This window comes from Sardina pilchardus, chromosome 9 (assembly GCF_963854185.1).
Source record: "Sardina pilchardus chromosome 9, fSarPil1.1, whole genome shotgun sequence".
In the NCBI taxonomy this organism is placed as follows: Eukaryota; Metazoa; Chordata; class Actinopteri; order Clupeiformes; family Clupeidae; genus Sardina; species Sardina pilchardus.
In genome coordinates, this window is record NC_085002.1 from 24,184,449 (window position 1) to 24,208,117 (window position 23,669).

The 23,669-nt window shown below is 44.8% G+C and overlaps 1 protein-coding gene across 1 annotated transcript; it reads right to left on the reverse strand.

The window, feature by feature from the left end:
• Positions 1 to 1,399: 1,399 nt before the first annotated feature.
• On the reverse strand, positions 1,400 to 23,669 carry LOC134091728 (tetraspanin-2-like). Its single transcript, XM_062544351.1, has 8 exons — positions 23,427 to 23,669; positions 17,288 to 17,408; positions 9,947 to 10,044; positions 8,986 to 9,060; positions 8,214 to 8,300; positions 7,806 to 7,874; positions 4,226 to 4,309; positions 1,400 to 4,127 (listed from the first exon to the last, which is right to left on the reverse strand). The coding sequence occupies exons 1-8, from the start codon at positions 23,493 to 23,495 to the stop codon at positions 4,062 to 4,064; spliced, it is 669 nt and encodes a 222-aa protein (XP_062400335.1). The 5' UTR covers positions 23,496 to 23,669; the 3' UTR covers positions 1,400 to 4,061.

The window sequence follows — 23,669 nt, forward strand, 5'->3', positions numbered from 1 at the left end:
CACAGATAGACACAGATCATAGACACAGACAGTGATTATGCACTGTTGTAAACAAGGATTGTGGAGTGTTTTGTGGTTACAGAAAATGCTGTAGGCAGTAACATGGCCATGAGTCCGCCAACTATCACAGTAGAGTGAATCCTTTTGTGAAGTTTTTACTTTTGTGACAAGTTCGCACTGGAATCCCGTTTATAGGCTTCTATTACTCCCTGTCAGTCCCACATGACTTTCACAGGCAAACTATGAGTTACACCCTGCCCTTAGGCTGCAACCACATGCTGAATGGAGTTTGATGGTTATGAGGATGCATACTGTAGGTACCTTTGTAAAATCACAATCTCCTAACCAAGCTTTGGAAAGTAAATATAAATTAAAGGCCAGAGTAAATGTTTTTCTCTTGGGGGTTTCTGACACAAACAACTACAAGTGTGTCCAAATGGCCAGTGTTACAATAGCCTGAAAAAAAAAAAATCAAAATGGGCATTCAAATTCATTCAAATCTTTAGACCAAACATCTAGCCTCTTTGAAAAAATGATTCTGGCTACTTCACACTTCACACAAAAAGTATCATTCAAAATGTGCTACAGTTCGAATCTAGACAGAGGCCAGATATAACCCTGTGTCTTCTACTACTTTTATAATAATTTTGTACAGTTATCTATGACAAAGTGCAGATCAGTTAGAAGTGTACAGCATGTGTACGTTAAGTGGTTAGGGAAGAAATGAGATTTAATCATCCCAATGACTTTAGTAGTGCTGAAACAATTGTTTAGAGCTAACTTATACACACTTTGGAAGTAATGTTTACAGAATGTTCCAGTGAAAATGTTGCTACGGCTCTCGTCATGTCACACCCCACTCACTTCATTTGAACTCCGGGCCACTGATGTTCAGAGATCCCTTTCGAGGCCGTCGTCTGTGTCAAAGTGGTCACGAGACACAATGTCCAGGCATGACTAAGCTCAGTATGAGTCACGGGCAAACGTGATGCCATACGCTCTAGTGTTGTAGTGAAGGCTCTGGAATGCGAGTCTAGTAATCTGTCTAAAGAGGATATCACGGTCACTGTGCCTTTAGCAAACACTGCTGCCTATTTCAAGGACAGAGCTGCAGAACTAGCAGTGTGTGTGTGTGTGTGTGTGTGTGTATCTTTTTCACTCTCTGTATGCTGATTTTCAAGCTGGGCTGGAGTGTGAGGTCCTTCAAGGCTGTAAAAACATGTCCAGGCAACAGCTCAAATCAAAGGAGTCTTTGTGATCCTGGGCTGAGGTGCTTTTAGAACTTTCTCTATGCCCTACCCTGGCAGTTATTACAGATGTAGCTATCAAGATCATCTCATATGTCTTCTCCAGGCAGTTATTTCAGATGTAATAATCAAAATCATCCCATACATTCAAATATCATATCATTATTTTTTATTTCTCAAAGCAATTCATATTTAGAAACTGCTACAAAACGTCATGCTATGAAAAGCATCCATTTTTCTTTTGTTTTTGTTGTTGTTTTTTTTCCTTTTACATGATTAGCAAACACAAATCTACACACCAGTCAGAGTATACACATCTTGAGTACATTCCAAAAATGGACTGTCACAACATAGAGAAATTACAGTTTGACACAAAAATGTACAGTTCTTCACAGCAATAGTTTACGCACACACACACAAACGAACAGAGCATGCTTAGAGTGAGCCCATAAACAAGCCTGTGCCTGCCGAATACACTCCCAAAAAATAGGTGCATTTGAGAACCCTAACCGATTCCTGTACCTCTAGATTAAGGTTCTTACTGGAACACTTTGAGGGTTCCCGGGCTGTCAGCTATAGGCTATGTGCGTTTCTGAAAAGCGTTGTTTGACCACTATCTTCATTAAATGACAGAGAGAGTATCATCATGAAAGCTCTCTCTCTCTCAATCACCACAGTAGTTGTCCAATGATGCTTTTGGGACACACATGCAAGAATGATTTTCAACTGAGATTCCAATTCAAATGGGGGCAAATTCATACAAGTAAAAAAGCTGCTGAACACCCCAGATTCCCTCATCAGCTCCGGAACCCTCTTTTCTAGGAGTGTATGCTTCTGAAAAGGCACAGAAAAGTTGGACCCCAGTCCAAGAGCTGGAGGCAAAGGGATCAGTCCAAACCCACAAGGAGTGGATCCACCCTGGTCTGGCACGAATGCTGGCCTTGAACTCATCCCAGAGCCCCCAGCCATTTAGGCAGTGCTGGTTACAGGTAAGCAAGCGAGTTCTGAGGTCGAGTTCACTTCACCTGAAACAAACTCACTTAATTTCTTTACAAAATAATCCATGCCTAGGGAATTCAGGGAATTTCAATAATCCAAACAAATTTCACATCCCGAAAAGAGAGTGGCTACTGAAAACCTCCTAACAGCACTGGTTGAGTCTCATGACTCAATTTTGAAGGTTACTTGCAGTAATTTTTATATGGGTTTTTACAAATGACTAAAAATTCAGGGATTTCAGATGGCATACAAGTATTCATAATGAATTATCAATGAATTAGCTGAGAAATATCCCGGGAATAATTCACTTTCACCATTGTGCTGTTGTTGTGATGCTACTGTTGTGATCCTGCGCTAAAAATATAGGTGAAAACTCTCTAAGTCCACTCTCTATGAGGGCTGGCCTGATAGTAAGTTAGTGAACCTTGAAAGCTGGTCATGACATCACCAGGCCTGGCCAATGGGACTGGTTGAGTGTACTGACCAGGATTAAGTCATTAAGTTAATGGTGTTAGAGGCACAGTCACCCCAGTTGTATTAGCAGCAGCGCCAGATGATTCGTGAGACTTCGTGAGACTCCGACGCTGTGAGAGCTTCCTGACTCGTCATACCTTCTGCAGTGACGGCGACAGCCTGCGTCGTTCATGTGTGCAGGTGTCCTCAGTCAAGATGATGACTTGTACTTTACAACCTAGTTTGGCAGCTGGCGCATGTTAGCGCAAACAACATAATTTATGACCAAAGGCAGTTAGGAAGTGTGTGAATAAGGCTGAAGGGTGAAACTGGGTTTGGGCACACAATCCCAGCTGAGTAACGAAGGAACGACGCCATGACAGATGTGGGGAGAATGACAAACATCTGGACAATGCGTCTTATTTGAGATATTTACAACCAATCTTTCAACCTTGCAGTGCGTGTCATAGCACAGAAACGTTCACCGTAGAGGTACCTGAGGGTCAGAGAGTGAGAGTCCAATATTGGTTGTTATCTTACGTAAGCCAGCTTTTCAGCACAGCTCCTTCATCTCCCCTGTTTAGAATACTCTCTATCTATCCCTGCTCTAGCTGACAATACTGCCTAACTGCCCCTGCTGCCTGACGTCAGTATAATTATAATGCTCTTTACTGGCAGAATCATCTGTCATCGTGTGTTTCACTGACAAGCTTAGGCAGGTATGCCAAGCAGAGACAGATGGATTGCATGCGGAGTGGGGAGGATTTGAGAGGCCCGGGTCTGGCCCGCACTGAGCCAGATCGGGTTACGTTAACTGGCGTGTGAATCGTACCTCTGTGAGGTCAAGACGACAAAGCGGACTTTATGAAGACTTTCACCATCCGAGCCTCGACTGTATGCGTACAGTACAGTGCAGTACAGTGCGCACCTCTGTCTATACATATAGACGGGCGGGCTGTGTGTATATGTGTGGAGGAGGGGTGAGGAACGAGTGGCTATGTGTGGTGTGCAAACTGCAATATGCCAGCCGGGGGAATGAATGGGCATGTTTGCAATGGGCAGGGGCAAGTCAGAGCAGGTCCAGTCCAGCGTTGATGATGTCATCAGACCCCGCACACACCACTGAAATAAACCCCAACTGGACAAATATGGATGTTTTGGAGTGTTTTTTTTTTTTTGTGCTGTGTGTCCCTATGAAAGTACAGCCCCCCCACACACACGTCAAGATCCAAATCGAGTAACCCATCCCACCACAAATGTAGAGGTTGGGACAGCCTAACTGGCTGAGGCTGGGGACGGAAATGGGAGATTTGGGGGAGGTGGGGGAGTTGGGGGGGGGGGGGGGGTAGTTAACTGAAGGGATTAAATGACTTCTCTGTTGTTTCGAATGGCACAACAAAGAACCATACTGAAGATCATCCCGATAATCTAAAGTGGGAGAAAGGGGGTACAATAGGAAATTTACTTGTATGCAGTTGAGACAGAATGTTTAATATTTTCAATATTTTCAATTTTTCGATGCTTACCATAACCCCTGCGATGCCAATACCCACATAGCCGATGATGAAGAGCTTTTCATTGAAATACTCATCGATGGCGTCCACACAATTCTAAAGACAGACAGACAAACACAAACAACTGATTTCCATTTTCCCTTCCCCTCCGTCATAGTACAAAACGTCTAACAGACAAACAAGGGTAATTAGCCTTGAGAAAGGGGAAATAAGGCGAGAAGGCTCAGAAATGCATTGTGGGTAATATCACTGGAATTACAGTGTGTATGATGAGTGAACAGGATGTGCTTCTTACACCTCCACTGCTCGATATAAGCAGATTACATGTCTACACTTTGTGTACACACACTAGAGAGCACTAGGCCTTTAGGCCATGCACTTATGCTTATGTGATTGTGTCTTGGAACAAGGGCATGAGCGGAGCACACAAAGGCCTTTAGCCAATCGAATTGTCTGCCTGCCTGCCCGCTATAAATAACATCATGGCGCCTTAGAGAGCTAGAAGGCTTCGCTAGCTCACTGGAGACACTAGGACAGGGGACTGGTGGAAATGCCACACATGTGCACACACATACAAACACACACACACACACAAATACACACACTCACACGCTCTCTCTCTCTTTTGCAACCGAATGACTGATGATGGCCCAATGTAACTAACACACACACACACACACACACACACACAAACACACACACACACAAATACACACACTCACACGTTCTCTCTCTCTTTTGCAATCGAATGACTGATGATGGCCCAGTGTAACTAACACACACACATACACACACACACACACACACACACACACACACACACACACACAAACACACACGTCATGTATACCATAATTCAATAATCTCCGTCAGCCTTTCACAGACTAATGTCAAGTTAGCCCTCAGAATCAGTGGCCTCCTCCGTGTTATTTATAAGAGAATACCTCATAGCCACTACACCAATGCCTAATCTGGGACGGGTACGCATGACTTGGAGATATCTCTTCAGCAGGGCGTACTGGCAGCTATTCAACAAGAACTGCATTTTCGGCAAATACAGAGGAACTGAGGTGTGTGCCTTTGGGGAGGTTCCGCATTTCACACATGAAAGACTTGGCTAATGCATGAATAAAACAAATAAATATCAGCAAATGTCGGCATAACTCTTGTATGATGTGTTTAAGTAAATATGAGTGTTTCTACTGAATACTGTAATATACTGTATACAGTAATACTATTTAGATTGTTTAATCGAACTTTCTGCTATGACCAAAATGTAACAAACTTACATTTACAATACTTATTTTCATAAAAATGGATATAGAAATGGCTTTATAGAAATGTTTACCCGTCTGTTATGTTTTCAATACAACCTAAACAGACCATATCTATTCAGTCACTGTAGTGCTACACAATGCACCTGCTACAGAAATGTTGTGCCGAGGGTGCAGCTGTCTGTCAGGAAAGTGTCCGCCATTACAGGTGGAAAGACCAGCAGAAACAGGCAGGCGTTTCCTCCCAGCATCTCGCCATTGGCTGCTGTCTCACTACTGCCCTCAAGTGGTACTGAGGAGTAAGTTCATCACTCTCTTGATGGCCCCAACCATCACTATAACATCTGCTTGTTTCTATTCCATTATTTTAACTAACACTGAGGGTGTGTCCTTAAATCCTGATGTAAGACCAATGCCAATATTTGAGCTAATCAGCAAGTTAAATACACCCCTCTCTTCTTTACACCTAAAGCTTAGTTTTTAATTGGAACACGGGAATCGTGTATTGCTCTATTCAAGCAACTTTGTTTCCCATTTACAGAGAAACCACTGGAATATGTTTTCAGGGCATATAGCCTACTGAAGTGGCATCCAGAGGAATATGTCAAGAACGTAGCTGAATTTGATGGTGTGACAGATTTTGACAAAGCAACTTGTGGAGGCCTGATTGTTCTACCCATTGCTCTTGTTGCATGCCTGTGTTATTACCTTCGCCCAAGGAGGGATGTTTTCATCGGGGTTTGTTGGCTTGTTTGTTGGTTTGTTTGTTTGTCTGTCTGTTTGTTCGCAAGATAACTCAAAAAGTTACGGATAGATTTCGATGGATTTTTCAGGGAATGTCTGAAATGACCCAAGGTAGAAACTATTACAGTTTTTGCCTATTGCTTACACACGTTTTGCAGCATTTGGCTCATTATGTCAAAACTCTACACACAGCTATATAAGACATAGCACTTGGGGATAAACAACTCACATCTATGCCAAAATGAAACACTGCAATCAAAGCATAACACTCCTTTCTAAAAACGAAATTCTTGCAACAAAACTAAACACACAAGCACCATTTGAATTATCCTACATATCACCAGTAACACACTAATGTGCTTTACATGAAACACTGCCGTCTTTGTATATTTTTTTAAAAATCTTTTTTGGTCATTTTCTCAGACCTCGTCTTCTGTAAAACTCAAAAGTTGTAATCAATCAAGAGTTTTTACAAAAAAACAAACATTCTTACAGAAATAAAGAGAAATAGAGACATCAAATATAGCAACAAAACAGAAAATACAGAAAATACTGTAATTCCTCAATTGCATTTAGAAATGGGCTGTAAGGGGGTAGGTATACAACTTTTGATATATGAAATTGATATGGTAGTTGAACCAATCTCAGACCAGAGCAGCCCTGATGTCATCTGAGACACATCTCTGCACTGGTCCTTGTCTTTGTCCTTGTCCTCTTCCACGTCCGACAGCTCTCTCTCCTTGTCCTCCTATACTTCTTACTCTCATTGGGTGCCTCTCATTTGTCTTTTATACACCCTCCCTTCCTTCCTCGATCCTCGTCCTCACTGATCTAGATAAAGAATGATGGGGTGACAACAATGGGATAGTCTATCCAGTGCTAGTTATAGATCAGTGGGAACGCCCCTCGAGGATCAAGCATCGAGGATCGAGGAGAGATGTTGAGAGGCACCCATAGTTCTCAAAATGGCTTACCTGAGGCCTATTTGTAGTGCTAAGGTTCAGACCGATTGGTGTTATGTTTTCTGTGCACGTGTTTTCAGGTGTATAAGTAAGTGCTTGCAATTGCCAGATGAGTTTAGCATTTTGAACAAAGTGTTTTCCCAATGATACCAGGGGATTTTGTTTTTGCACAAAGTGTTTAATGTAAGAAAAAGTGTGTAGTGTTTTGAAAAAAGGGTTTTGCAGAAAGAAAATGTGTGTAGTGTTTCGCAAAAAGTGTTTTGCAGAAAGAAAATGTGTGTAGTGTTTCGCAAAAAGTGTTTTGCAGAATTGCAAACAATGTGCAAAGCAGAGAATGTGTTTAAGCTATGGTTACACTGTGTGTAAAGTATAATACAAGAACTTTAGGTATTGAGGCTTTGGTGTAACCATTTGATTTTAGTGTGTAAGCAATAGGCAAAAACTGTAATTTTGGGAGTGATCCGTATCACCGATGGATGCAGGAGGCAGTTATGTGTTCGCTTGGCGGAGGTATGCGCTCTCTGAGTGCTTTTCTAGTTGATATTGTTCCACACTGCTGCTTCGCAGGCTGATGGTCAGTATGAGGCTTTCATCTGCAGGACTCAGGGTTACCTTAGTCTCCTCGTTTTCGTCTGGTGGACACAGGGTCGGGTTGACTTCAGTGCCTCCACAGCACTGCAGCTGTAAGTGGAACAGAAGTAGAAGTGAAGAGAACACACACACACACACACACACACACACACACAAATGAGCTACCGGTATGGTTACATTACAATAATACACAGGATAAGGTGTTAAAATCCCTTGTGCCAAAATCCAAGGTAAAAATATCAAGAAGCCCCTGTCCAAAATTAACTTAAAGAAGCAAGCTAACCACACCAATCTGTCAACCAATGGTCACAAACACAAGACAAATGGCCAAACTAACAGCAGTAAACAGTTTACAAGTGGAACGGAAGTTCCATGGTAACAGAGCTTAAACAAGGGCAACAGGGGTCAGAGGTCGTAAAGGCTACTCACGACAGTGTGGTACATGTTGGCGATGCTGGTGCCATTGCCGCTACCCTGCAGAGATCTCAGGTAGAAGTCGTTCACCTCATTAATGATCTGGAGTCATTCAAAGACAGAGAAACATGAGAAAACGAACGGAGAAAATAGCTCTAATATAAGCATTTCTAAGCTTAAAGGGATAGTTCGGATTTTAAGACACGAAGTTGTATGGGTTCCCTGTCAGCAACGTAGTGCATCAGCACTGACTTACCCCCGACAGCGTCCTGTGAGCCGAGATCCAGCCGGTTTTTGATCGTTTTTGATGCCGGACTATTTTCTTCAGCAAGTTTCTGGGGTCACGAAAGTAAAGTGTTTTTCTTCTCAAAACCATATGCGTTCAACAGAGTGATATATTTGCACCACAAAAACGTTGTCCAGCTGTCAGTAGCGCGCAGTGATAGGAATCGCGAAAAATAAGTAAGTGATAACGAGGTTTGAATTTTTCCTGGACAACGTTTTTGTGGTGCAAATATATCACTCTGTTGAACGCATATGGTTTTGAGAAGAAAAACACTTTACTTTCGTGACCCCAGAAACTTGCCGGACTACTTTCTTCAGCATCAAAAACGATCTAAAACCGGCTGGATCTCGGCTCACAGGACGCTGTCGGGGGTAAGTCAGTGCTGATGCACTACGTTGCTGACAGGGAACCCATACAACTTCGTGTCTTAAAATCCGAACTATCCCTTTAAGAGAGCTTATGAAAGAGATTAAATGCAAGTTTTATAGTGGTGAAAAATACCTTTTCTCTGTTCAAGAATCCGAAGACTCCTGCGGCCACCTCCGCCCCGAAGATGACCATCAAACAGGCGAAGAACTGCAGGACACAGTTAGCAAGTCACTATCAGCTGAGGAGCTGATCGTCTGTCAGTATGGATTCAGTTGTTCAGCCATAAACTATAAACGTGACGCAACATATGATGTTGACTACAAGTACAATATAGGACGCTGAACGAGGCACACTGACTAACAGCACTATGGATAACTGAATCTTTACACTGTAATGTCATTAAGCGCCACTGTTGGGATGGCAACAGCTCATCAGCAGATATCACATCCACGCAGACTCAATCTTCTGTCATGACTTCCCTCGTGGAAAATCATTTAGGCAAATCATTTTATTTAAATCAAATTTTAGAATCTCAAAGGAAGTGTGAATGTGTTCATGTGTGTGTGTGTGTGTGTGTGTGTGTGTGTGTGTGTGTGTGTGTGTGTGTGTGTGTGTGTGTGTGTGTGTGTGCGCATGCGTGGGCAATGGCGGACGCTGGCCCGACGCTGGCCCACAACAAACACTAACAACATCTCGCCCGTCGTAACTGCCGCCGAAAACGCAGAAAAAGATGTATAATATGCAGCTAGTATTACTCTTCATGATGTGCCTGATAACAACTCTGAAGGTGATCCTAAAAAAAGCCCGCAAATCCGGCAAAATATACATACAACAATCGCGTACCTACGACCCGGCGTCCCACCTGTGTGTTCATGTGTGTGTGTGTGTGTGTGTGTGTGTGTGTGTGTGTGTGTGTGTGTGTGTGTGTGTGTGTTCATGTGTGTGTGTGTGTGTGTGTGTGTGTGTGTGTGTGTGTGTGTGTTCATGTGTGTGTGTGTGTGTGTGTGTGTGTGTGTGTGTGTGTGTGTGTGTGTGTGTGTGTGTGTGTGTGTGTGTGTGTGCATGCGCATGGAGGGAGGTAGCATTGTCATACCAATCCAAGAAGACATTGTGACTCCCGCACAGCCCCACAGCAACCGAAGAATCCCACAAGCATCATGACCCCTCCAGCAACGATGAGGATGTACACGGCTGGAGAGAGAGAGAGAGAGAGAGAGAGAGAAAGAGATTATAATAAACTGTTTTATAATAAATTGTTTTTTCTAAGGTACTGTACAGCAAAGGAAAGTCCAATATCCGATTCAATTTCCTGAGCAAAATTGTCAATAAATCACACAACTTATCATCCATAGTCAGACCATGCTTAATGCACTCTCACAGGTATTTCAAAATGACCTCATACAGGACTAGAACAACTCCAATAACACACCTGTCCATCAGAGGGCACTCTAACCCAAAAGGGTTTGCAGGACTTACTTGTTTAAACTCCCCTCTATGAAGGAGAGAGATCTTATGTGATTTTAAACTAACATTTTAAAGTCAGATCCTTTCTCACCTATGACCAGAGTACTACTTTTCACTAGTGTAAAAACATTGAGAAAGTTGAGCATAAAATACATGATAACAACACTGATAGGCTACAACATCTATTGGACCATTGTGAGGAAATCAACATGCTCTGTGAACACTGCTGAGTGAGAGTGAAAATGAAAAAAAAAACCCTCAACTCGTGGGAAAGCCCGCATTGGTTGAAATTTGATTTTCACAATTTCCCCCATCTTTTATGGTTTCACACTTCTGAAAGTACTGTAAGCACATGTCACCCACCCACACAGTTGGCTGAGAAGGCACACCCTTATTATTGTCACTAAATATTTCCTCTCACCCATAGTACAGTATAACAGCACAGAACTGTGAGAGCCAGAGAGAATAGGTCAACAGACTCATTTATGTGCAACACAACACTGACCCTGCCACTGGGCAATTGACATGCTACATGCTTATTATTGTCATCATTTTTACACAGTAAACTCAGTGAGCAGTTGAAACTTGAAGTGGGAGTTTCACCGAGAATATCAATCAGATATAACACATGCTGGGAAACAAAGTCCTCTGATGACGACGACAAAGAAACAGATGTGAGCGCGAGCTGAGAGTCACATGTCTCGGCAACACATGTTCTGTGCCCCTAGACACCAGATCACCACCACTCCCATTCCTCTGAACTCCCCCCCCCCCCCCCCCCCACTGCTCATCTGGTCTCTCCTCACAGAAACAAGGGGCACATTGAGAGTGCCCTGTGTGTGCATTCATTAGGTCAGTCAGGCCCCCGCAACAATGGCCTCCACACACTGACCAGGAGCCCGCCACTGCAGCCTGCAGAGAGGGAGAGAGAGAGAGAGAGCGAGGGATGGAGATGAGAGAGAGAGGGAGGGAGAGAGAGCGAGGGATGGAGATGAGGGAAAGAGAGAAAGAGACAGAGAGAGGGAGAGAGGCAGTCTTGAGACATGTGATGGAGGGAAAGACGACAAGGAGAAAACATGATGAGGAAGAAAAGATGATAAGGAGAGAAAGTGAGAGAGGGAGAGAGAGAGCGAGAGGCAGAATGATAGACCAGAGAGATTGTGAAGGAGAGAGAGGAAGGAAAAGTAAAAAGGAGAGAGAGAGAAAGGAAAAGTAAAAAAAAACTGCCAAAACAAGAAATAGGTAGATAAAAATCAAAGTTAAAAAGAGAGAAGGGAGGAGCAGAGACACTATGAGCAGAGGGCAAGAGGGATGACAGAGGGAGGACAGAAGGATGAAAAAGAGAGAGTGATATGTGAAATGGATGTGTGAAAGAGAAACGTGATCATGTCAGAGAGAAAAAGGACGAGCAAGTTTTAAATGGGGGACAGGAAGGAGAGAGGAACAAACGAGTGAAGAAATACAGATGGGAAGAGAAATGGAGGGAATGACAGGGTATAGGCCTACAGAAAAGAGATAAGGACAAGGTGATAGAGGAGGAGTGAGATTAGGGTAGAAAGAGAGACTCAGAAGGTGAGGTTAAGAGATTCAGAAGATGAGGTAGACTAGAGACTGAGAAGGTGAGGTTAAGAGACTGAGAAGCTGAAGTAGAGAGACTCAGAAGATGAAGTAAAGGGAGACTCAGAAAGTGTCACAATTAAGAAAGGAGGACATGAAAAGTAGCTGCCTGTATCGGCCTGTGATGGTCGCAATAGCGACCACACACTGAAAACCCTGACTCTCTTTTCCACTGAGTTTTATAATGTTAATTTAATTCTTACACATCTTCCAATGTCTACATGTATCCATATTTACACACACTTTATGTTTAGCAACATTACATGACAACCAAGTAAACACCTCAGACACTATGCAACATGGTTACTTTATTGATTAAGTTAGCATTTCTTTGGCTTCATTTACCATCATGTTCGCAGCGTTTCTATTTGAGTGCGGCCGACTCCAGGAGCTGTGTGCAGCATCATATTCAGTCCGGGCGGACTTCCTGGCAAGACGGAGCAGTTGGTTCCGCTGGTTTAAATGCTCTATGGCCACATCCATTAGACGACTTTGCCATAGGGGTGCAGGAGCTTTTTGTACTTGGTTGGAGTCTCTTGTTTGCGTTTATTTTGTGTTTCTTTATGAATGTCTTTATGTGTAGTTTCTTTATTGCTAGCCCAATGGGTAGTTATCTTTTTGAATTTCGTAATGTCTAAAAGTGAATTGATTTTGTTGTGCTCCCCTTTCAATTATTAATGGTCTGTCCAGTCTGTATTTAAGTTCCCCTTTTGTCTCATTGGGGTAGTTCTGGTCGGGTGTTCATGTTGGTGCATTGGAGATTGTCGGTTCTGTTTAGATGCCCTTATTGTGGGCGCAGAACTTTATTTAAAGTATCATTTTGTTATCTAATACTCTTTTTTGTAATAAAACCATTTTTTGAAGGAATCTAAATCCTGGCATCCCTGTGTCGACTGCTCGATCCCTCACACGGCCCATATTAGTTCTGTTGACGGGTCCCAGCCTATTCGCAAATAATATGATATACAATGGCAGTGGCTGATAATTCTATGTTTATTTGCTACCTTGCAGCAATTCTGCACCAGCTAAATACTGTGTTATGCATACACTGGCACATTCAGAGGAAGTGCTAAGAAGGTCTAAAAGACTTTTTTCAGGTTTTTTTTTTCAATCATGAATATTTTGTGTCCCTGCCACTGAAGGGTATAATTAAGAAATATTGGCATACATTTTCAGCCATGGGCCCAAATTGTTATTTTCAACACTGGAATTGGCCCAGAATCCCACAACTGGTGCATCCCCTGTAAAAAAAAAAAGGTGGTGGGAGACGGGTGCTGCTGATGAAGAATGAAAAATAGAAAGACAAAAAAGAAAGTGGGTTAAAAAGAGAGATGGGAGAGGGGAGGGGGGTTGTTCAGGAGTGAAGAGCTCAGGGGCAGAGGGAATGACTGTGGGAGCCTGGGCTTCAAAAAGAGAGACGAGAGAAAGGGGTTGTTGTTGTAAACGAGTGTGAGGCACAGAGTGAAAAAGACGAGGGCGCGCGGGCGGGTGGGTGGGTGTGTGGGTGTGTGGGTAGGCGGGCGAGCATCTTTGCTGGGCTGGCATCTGTGGTGAGAGTGGCACTCTTGGGGCCTGAAGTGGTGTGGATGGCGTCATCTCTCTGGCGACTCACTGAGCTGAACAGTGCCGCTCTCCTTCTCACCCTCCTCCTCCTCCTCCTTCTCCTCCTCCTCCTCTCCTCTCCTCCACCCTCTCTAATAGTGCTTCAGCAACTCACATTCGTGTTCACAGCCTCATCAGTGCCTCTAACTCAACCAAGCACTATAATTAAACCTCAGGGGGTGGGAGTGTGTGTGTGTGTGTGTGTGTGTGTGTGTGTGTGTGTGTGTGTGTGAGTGGAGGGGGGGGAGGGGTCATAGCAGGTTGTTTTTCCTGTTCTGGGTCAGGAGGGTGGAGGAGATGAATCGGGGGCAAAACCTCAGAGGACTCGCCGGCAGAGAAAACAAGCCCCTGCTGGCAGACCCCAACTGCCGCGAGTGCACCGACGGGCGGACGCGGCGTAATAAATATCCATTAAAAACCACAATCGCTTTACACACTAATGACTCCTGCAGCGTAGGAAGCGGTCCTGGCACCCTGGGGCGAAATGGCGGCTTGGCTTTGGGTTTCGCTGGCTTGTTTGGCCAGTCATGGAGGATGCAAATGGCAAAGTGCAGCGGAGTTTGATAAACGGTCGTTATCAGCGCCGAAACCCTCAAGGGAAACAAAACGCGCCGCACAGAGCAACAGTCAAGGGTGGCCGACCGCATGGAAAAGCAGAAAGTCAAGTCACCTGCACGGAATGTGCTGTATCTGCCTGTTGGATCTGGTAACGACAGCGCGGGTCCTTGTCTCTCCGCCTCACTTTCTCTCGGGCATCCTGCGAGCGCGCGCGCGGCTTCCGATAATATTTATGTGGTTGCCAGGGTTACGCTGGAGAGGCCAACATGGCATGTGCCGCTGCAGAGCCGCGAGCTGAAGCTAAGCGTGCGGCCATAAACAACAGGCCTGTGTCAGCTCAGGGCACCCGTTAGCCCGGGCCAGCACAGGGCCAGACCCAGCCCGGGGTTGCATCATAGCCGAGACGCCAATAAGCCTGGCATCCCTCACCACTGAAACTCAATCTGAGAGACACGCAGACATGGGCTACATGAGCTGCAGTTCACTAGGGATGTCTGTATGTCAGAAGGTGACTAGTAAACCTCACCGAGGATTACTATAGCTATGCAATAAAGAGTGAATAAAACACAATAATGACAGTAAATTGATACATTGCTTACCTTCTACAGTACAGTTGGGAACATGAATGGTGGACTTGTGTGTGTATCACCCAGTAATCAGTAATTCGGCTGATTAAAATGCAAAACTTGTGTGTGTGTGTGTGTGTGTGTGTGTGTGTGTGTGTGTATAGGCAAATGAGATTCACACGAAATTCGTGCTGTAGGAGAAACCCACGTGACACGTGTGAAATGTCACGAAACAAACGATTAGGCGAAACCAGGAAAAGAACGAGATAAGGTAAAAATACGCTCGTTTGCCCTTCATAGTCTTACAAGCCACCCAGTTTTACTGCATCCAGTACCCCTCCTGCTTCAGAGCGCTATTAACAATGACACCAATTTGGAGTTAACGAGGGACTAATGGGCCGTGGGCTCATTGAAAGCACCTTTTCTGGACGGCACCGTACCCACGAGAGTACAGCGGCGTACGGGAGTCAGGGCACACTGGCACACACACACACACACACACACACACACACACACACACACACACACACACACACACACTGTGACATCATGGGCCTTGCAAGGACTGGGCATGTGTCCAACCTCTTGGATGCCAAGGGCAATACCAGGCTGACACACTGGGCATGTGGCGTTCAGAGACTTGGCTCAGAACTCGGTAAGGTGAGGAGGCCTACCCCTACTGTGATGTTTGGCGTCCTGACAACAGATCTTGCTCTGACTGTGAGAGAAGCAACGCTACGCTAATTGAATCTTATACACTGTAGCTATAGTGGTCATTATGCAATGGTCTCTCCGATGTGCTCTCGTAGAGAATATAAGCGAATACAGCATCATGTGACAGCCACAATGATACCACTAATCAAGCTGTTCAGAAACTCTAAGATATGCGAATGACGTCACCCTTAAGAATGGAGAGGTTTGGCAAATGACGTCAGTGGGCCAAGACAGAACATCAGCCTACTCCAACCCAGACTTTAGTTGGGAGTGTTTTGACTGCATAGAGACCCAAAAATAGAAACTTACTCAGTCACCTAAAATGACATGCTTGCTTGCGTCAAATTCTGACAAACAGTATGACATAGTCCTCTAAAACAACATGCCACCAAAATTAGACACTGGTCCTTCCATAGCTATCTTCATCCTCTTTTCACCTCGTCTCTCTGACGAAAAGATCTCTCATTGGGTTCTTTAATAAGTGCACAGCTCTAAATAGATCGCTCCTGCTCGTGACTTCCATCTAGGCAGTAACTGTTTTTAAGGTTAATCACAGCTTCTAACCGCAAAGCATAGACGGGTCCCCCAAGACATCTTCCACTAAACAAGTACAGCTCCATTAAGGCCTTCAACTTCAAGATGAGCAGATTCATCTTTTTTTCTGATGGTGGGCAAACGTAGCTGTCTTTCTCCCCTCCCAAAAAAATACTGTCTAAATGTGTAGACATAAAACACTTCTCCTTTGGTTTCTAGGGCTGCCTGTCTAATCTCTCTGAGAGAGTGGGTGGTGGATGCCTCTAGCAATGGCAGATAGCCTCCGCTCTGTGCTATCACACTCCACACTGCGCCATCAACAACGAGCCTCTATTACGCCTCCAGATCTGATCTGGAGATCTACCGTAATTTCTCTTTAACTACTAGCCGCGGCTTACACACTGATTTTGCTACATTTCTTCAGCGATGAGGTTAATACGCGGGAGCAGTTCATATGGCATTAATATGGTTTTGTTTCTTTTAACTTGCATAAAACACTGACCTGCGGCTTATACACAATGCGGCTAATACACAGGAAATTACTGTAATAAAGCAACGCAGAGGCTCGGCAGCCGACCTAGTGAGCAGCGCCCGGAACTCCGGACCGGATAGCCAGCGGACGGACGAGGGAACTGTTGCCGACGCTCATTTATATCTTCCTCCCCGGGTCCCCGAGAACGTATCAAAGGTTTCATCCCTACTGCCAGAGGGGTCGGCACTCCTCTGATAAGGTCTGTGTAAAAGCATCCAGACTGAGATTAATTGGCCTCATACTGTAGATGGGGCAAAACCTCAAAACTCTTACTCACCCCCCCACCCCCCCACCCCCCGGAAATCTCCGGAAAATAGAACGCCGTCAGCGGCAATACAATTATTTAATTTGGCGGCGATAAGCGAGAAAATAACCTGGTTTTGGTGAGAAACTCCATTACAGCGCCTCTTCCCTGCTCTCACAGTAAACGAGCCCAACCCCAAAGCTCTTCTTCTTTTCTCAAAAGGGTGATAAAAACGAAAGGGCTTGTTCATCCGTAATGCCCTGCACCAACCACGGACACCGCACTGGCATAGAGCGGACACTCGGAACGAGGCGGAGACGTTAACACAGTTCCCTGGGACACTCCCAAGGAATAGCTGTATCATGTATATATAAGATCAGGGCGCGCTATGTTGACAGGCTGGCATCCAAGCGGCCGAGTGGAACTGGTAATGCGACTCCATACCTCACATGGCCCAGGGAAGCGTAAGCCGCGCAAGGAGATAAATACGGCATGCCAGCGAGACAGCCGCAAGCCGCGGGGCCATGTCGCCTGGCACGGGTCCATCCCACTGCCAACCCACTTCTCTGAGCAGCTGCGCCGCCTGACGACCTGTGAACTCACCGATAAAGTAGGTCTCTGGGGCGTCGGGGACGTCGTGACCGTCGTCCACTTTCAGGAGCGAGAGGGTGTTCGGCTCAAAGCGCAGCCACAGGCCCACACCCACCACCAGCGAGCCGGACAGCTGCGGCACACACACAGAGAGAGAGAAGGACACAGAAAAAAACGCATGAAAGCTCGGCAACAAAATGTCTGCTGATATTCTACTGGAGCTCAACACAAACACACAGCCATTCATCTGTTTCTTTTTTTTAAAACTGTATTTTCACTGGCAGGCTACACGCTACACACAAAAATCTGTTTGTGGGTGTAGTCAGAAATTGTAATACAAAGTGCTTAAAGAGATAATAAAAAAACAGGAGAAGGAAAATTATTTAAGAACAATAAAATATCATTGCGAAAGTTACAGCGTTATAATTTGACTTGGACAGCAACTGAATAGACGCATACAGTAGAATACATAAACTAGCTAGGAGAGGAGCCAAGGAGGGTATAAATTTGAACACTGTTTTCTCGTGCTGCACATGGCAAGATCACGCATGCTGTGACCTTTCTAGGTAGAGCAGGTGTCTCTGGATGAGTGCCTACGCTGTATGTGGAGATCATTTAAAACAACCTCTGGCCATCTCCGGAAAAGACCACCTCAGTAAACAGCAGCACATACTCGGCTCAGTGACCATTACTGACTTTGAGGGCCGGACGCCCCTTTTTCCGCTCTCATTTTCTCCACATTGTTCCCGCGGTAACCTTGGCCATGACACTTCATTGATTGAAACTCAGTAAGATAAAGAGCGCCATGCCATCCTGTCTGAAGCTTGCCATCTGTCCTTCCAGAGGGACAGCAGTGTCATTTAGTGGACTATGTCCACATAAAGAGCACTCAGGCATTGCAGAGCAATCCAGCGCCTATATGGCTTCGCATCAAGGGTACGCTGGACCCCGCTACGCAGTCATACATTTTTAATGCACTCTGTAAATCAATCGCAGTATTTGTCTGAATAGTTAATTGCGTGAAAATCAACTCGTTCAAGAGCGTGTTTGTGACAATCAAACATTATCATCATAATTAGTAGTCCCTATAAAACAGAATGCCTTTTGGGCCAGGGGGGATTTCTTTGTGCTGTGGCTGCTGCCTCTTCTGAAGACACCGAGCAAGTCAGTGTATAACTACACTGATTAGGAGACACAAGCTCTTGCATAGACACAGTTTTTAGATCTTTGCAAACACTGGTGTTGATGGCCTTGTAACTGATAGTCATTATTAACAAACTGAATTAGCTTGAACTGGATATTACAAGATAGAGCTCCACCTGCAGAGGCAGATGCGCAGGCAAACAGGAAGCAGCTATGGCAGGCCATGTCTGTGCACTCTCCCCATCACAACCACGCCTTTCACTCCATCAAACATAATGACATTCTGGGTCTACTCGGAAACAGTCCTGGTTAGTGTCCTCCCTCAATCCCACAGTGCCTTGCACTAATGGGCAGGCCATGGAAGCATTTACGTATCTGGACAGAACCACTTCTTCGTCTACTCTGGAGGACACAAATAAGAGAGTAGCTGGTGGAATAATAATGTGGTGGAACAATAATGGTTTCGAACTCATTCTGATGCTACTCTGCTTTATAATATGGATAATGAAGACATTACTAATGCAAGTCCAGAATGTGTGATATTGCACTATGAAATGCTGTTGATCGGGTAGGATCATGACCGTTTTAGTCAGTTTTTGGCTAACTGGGGTCTCAGTGCTATATTGATGCAAATGGTCATCAATTCTTCCATCGTGTTGCATTAAGGACTCTGGGCCGGGTCAGGGCCAGACGTGCACCAGCTGTGGGCCGGAGCTGCTCCCTAGTGGGCCGCCAAATAGGGATGACATTCACAGGGAACAGGGACGCGTGAGAGGGGGGAGGAAACAGACAGCACAGAGGGGTTGGAGCCCCAGACGGGCTGACTCGGGAGAGAAGACACAGAGGAAGGCTGCTGTCTAATTGATCCCAAAAGGAGAAGGACTTTGATGTATTTTTTTCTCTAGTTCTCTCTAGCTTACCTCCTTCTTTATTCTGTTTCTGTTTCTTAATGAGGAGACAGAGCTTTGATTACATGCAATATAGTAATTGCTCTCATTTCATGGCCAAATAGACTGACTGGATATATTAATGTGCCTTTCGCTTATCCTAAACATGCAGTCCGATTTTTAAAATGAAACGACAAATACAGTCCATCTGTGCAAAAAAAAAATAAAATACAGTCTGTATTTATAGGCTGTTTTTAGGACAACCTATGCCAGTAACTCTAATTATACGAGCTAAATTACAACTGCTTGACACCCACACGGTCCAATGCCATCGAGTTGGCCAACCCCTTGTCCGTGTGGGTGGGCAGTCAGGTCGTGCCAGCCTCACGGGACGGCCTAGGCCTGGCCTGGTGTGGCTTGGCATGGTATATGGCGTCACCCGCCTTAGCATCAGCTGCCCCCTGGCACTGTCCCCCAGTGCCCCTTGATGCCCACGCTGTTCCCCCTGATGTCCTGGGTGCCCCCCCCCCCTCCCCGCCCCACCCCGCCCCTGGCAGCGCAACACAACGGCCGGGCTTATCTATGGGCCGGACCCGTCCACAAAGACAGGGCTGTGTGCTGCGTGCGGTGGCACCACTCCACTGATGACCGATAGCAGAGATGGCAGCTAAGATCTAACTCACAGGCCACTACACTGATCTGTGCGGGCAGGCCTTGTCCACCCACTTCATTAGAATAATGATCAAATCATCAGGCCAGATGTAGTGCACGGCTATGTGTGATCAGCTATGGTCGCACTTTAGCTGTGCAGAGTTTCCTGTTCATGATTTGAAAACACGTTGCAAGCAGCAACATTCTATGTATGTATAGTTATTGTGGCCTTAGCAGTTATAAAGACCAGTATATTAAGGGCGTCAGTGCAGTGTAAGGCCGAGATAAGACAGGACGTGTTTTTTTGCAGTGAGATGTGCCTATTTAATGTTGTTTCGTATTGGCAGTAAGTGTTTTGTGCACTGCTTACGTGCCCAGAGCGCCTCATGTTTTGTGTGTCTGCGGCGCCTTGCATTTTTGCAGGGGTGCCCTGAGCATCTCAAATTTAAACGCATCTTGCCTGATCGCACCATAACAAAGCGTTGTTATACAGTCATAACCACGGTATTGCTTTATGGTACATTACCGCTGTAACAAGGCCTATGAAAATGTTTGGATTAGAGACTGAAATTATACAAATCAAAGTTGAAAGCCCAGATCAATCCACTTCTTCTTCCTTGCTTTATATCCTATTGTGTAGCTAGAAAACACATGAATACGATAAATCTTATCTCGAAAGCACACCGAGCTGTCTTTAGGTCAATAAAAAGCTCACAAGGCTATAAAACTGTGATGATACAAGTGACAGTTTGACCTGAACGTTGCTTCAAAGGGTTTGGAAATTCTCATAATTTACCTCCTTTTAGAGGAAGCTGGGTCTGATTACAATATAGAAAGGCACTGAATACCAAATAGTCTCAGCTTTCCTTAAAAAATACTTGTGAGGCTATTCTTAGCAATTGGTGGACATGTTTGACATAGATAAAGTTGGCATTCTATAGAACCTGTTTTACTACACTGCATACTTACATCAAGGTCCACCATACATAGCAATAACCAAATTAGGCCTGCCTATTTGCCTGGCTGATAGATAACCTGTCTCGGACAGATACTTTTGTTGTACTGCCTTCCCAAAAGGGACATGCAATGGAACACATGCAATGGAAAGACATATTTCTTCGAGAAATACAGTCTAGTTTCACATAAAACAGGAATTACGGAATATAAATCTATATTCTAAGTAGGTACTAAGAGATGTATTAAACTATCAAATCAAAGCTTAATGCAGTTTAGACAGCCTGTCCCTCTGTGTTTAGAAGAGCATAAACGCACTACACTTGAGAAGTGCCCAGCACACTATAGACAGACCTGACCTCAGACTCCTCACCACACAGAGGGAAATTCACATGAAAATGCCAAATTGTTGCACATTTACAGATTGCCTCTATGTATTCCCCACATGTCTGGACTGTACTGCACTAACAGACTCCAACTATGCTTTGAATGTTACAACAAAGTGAAATTCTGGCCTTGGTTGGCCTATAGCTTGATGTATAGAAACCACAGGTCCTCGTCTGATAGTCAACTGCAATGGATTTTGGCATGAAGTGGAAGTAGCATACTGTAGATTGTACTGAACACTTGCTGGACACCAAAATGAGACTGAGCAGGAGACTGAAACGGAGGTGTAATTACAATCACGGTGTCCTCCACACAACAGCAGCTAACATCCAGTACCTGTACCTGTGTGTGGAAAATAATGAAGTGTGCTCTTTCAACAGCGAAGGGTGGGGGTGGAGCGTTGGGGCGGTAAAAAGAAGGATCGCTTGCTTGATGACAGACAAATTGTCACTACAGAGCAACAGTTCCCACAGGGAGCAGTGCACACTCAGTCTGCCTATTAAAGGCCTGAAGCGCTCCACTCAGCTGTTCCGGGGACTGTGCCCAGGGACCAACTCTCCACATGAATGTCCAAGGGGCCCGTGCACAGAAAGCATGCAGGGAACCCTCAGACGTGGAAATGTTGTGCATTTGTGAACTCCAGTCTTTCAGTAACCAGGATGACCCCAAAACATATGTCTGAAGGATCACTGCTGGAGTGAGTGAGTGATGTCTAATTTGCAGTGGCAAGACAGGCTGCTTATTGAGGCAAAGTGAGTGGCCAGGGAGCACGAGGGCCTGGGACTGGAATTGGGGTGGGGGGGTCGGTTGGGGGGCAGATTCTCTGAAAAGGCTCACAGACACCAGTGCATACCAATAACAAGTCTGGAGAATTCCCTTAAATCCAAACACACCGCTGCTTATGCGGTTACAATACTCTATGTCTCTGGACACTCGGAGAGAGGACCACACATGCATCCTTATAAGGATTCCTATGGAAGCACAGCTCCATCTGTCAGCGGGTTTGGCAGCAGCAGTGATCTGTGTTAGGCTAATGTCAAATGTGACAGAGTTGTCTGGCTTCCCTCCTAAAAGGCCCGAACGGAGAAGGATGCTGTGTGGATTTATGCCTCAGTGTGAGACACTGGATCCTTGCTGTGCAACACAACTACACTGTTTTCTACCTCAATGTGTGTTAAGCACCTGTACCCTGAACTGGGAATTACCACCATGCTAAATCTGCGATGCATTTTCACATGAATAAAACATCTGGCGGATGTCAACTGTACGTGTATGGAAAAAAGAGTGAAGTTGACATACTGTAAGAGATGAGCGAAAATATCATTTGCATTGTGGAAATTACCCTTGAAAAACTTCCTTGTTCCCATTTATCTAATTTATGTCACCTTGGTCTCTAAATCAATTAAAGAGGTATCATGTAGCTTAAATGAATCATGAAGGGTCCTCTTTGTCTCATCCATCGTGATCAAGGTCTATGAGTTTAATCATTTAACAGAAACAATTTCAGCTGCCTCTGCGCATTGCATTCTTTTGATTTCATAGTCCACTATAGGCGTATTTTAATTACGCTTTAACATACAGAATAACATTTACGAGGTATTCTTTGAAATCTGCAATCTTCAAACATTAATATTTATTTCTGATTTTTATAGCTAAAATAGGCTGATGTATTTTCGCTCATAGAGTTATTTCGCAGCCTCCTCCACCCGAAGTCTCCGCAACGGCGACAAAAGACCTCAGACCAGACCACCACCCTAACATGTTTGATGTGACAACACACGCTTGCGCTGGGAAAAATAACAGCCAGGTTAATCCAACACAATATCCAGATAGGCATTTGAGTCTAGGATGCAGACGACTCCAGACACACCGAGAGCCAAGGATACATTCAAACAAAAAAGATCTAGCCAGATACATGGACAATTCGTAACGTGGAGATGCTTAACGAGATGTGATAAATTGATTAGGCAAGCACTAGCAACCACCCCATACGCTGTAGGCTACCCATCTTCTCCAGATTCCCAGCGATTGCTATGGCAATGCATTCTCGTTCTGAATGACAAACAAGATACACAATTACATTGTTCAGGTGGGACAGCAGCAGTTTGAATCTGCGTGCATTCACTTACCCAGAATATGAAGTTAAAAACGAAAAGGAGGTATTTCACACATTTCATCCCGCCTTGGACTTTGCTCATGTTTCTAGCGGTTCCACGGCGCGCGTGTCCTCGACTACAATAGAATATTTAGCACAATAACAGAAGAGAGCGCTTAAGAGAAACAAAGCCTTTAAAGTCTCGGATAGAAACTCAGTTTAGGTAATTTCAGTTCACGGTCAGAAGCGTGGATGCAGCCAGTCAGGTCTCTCTCAC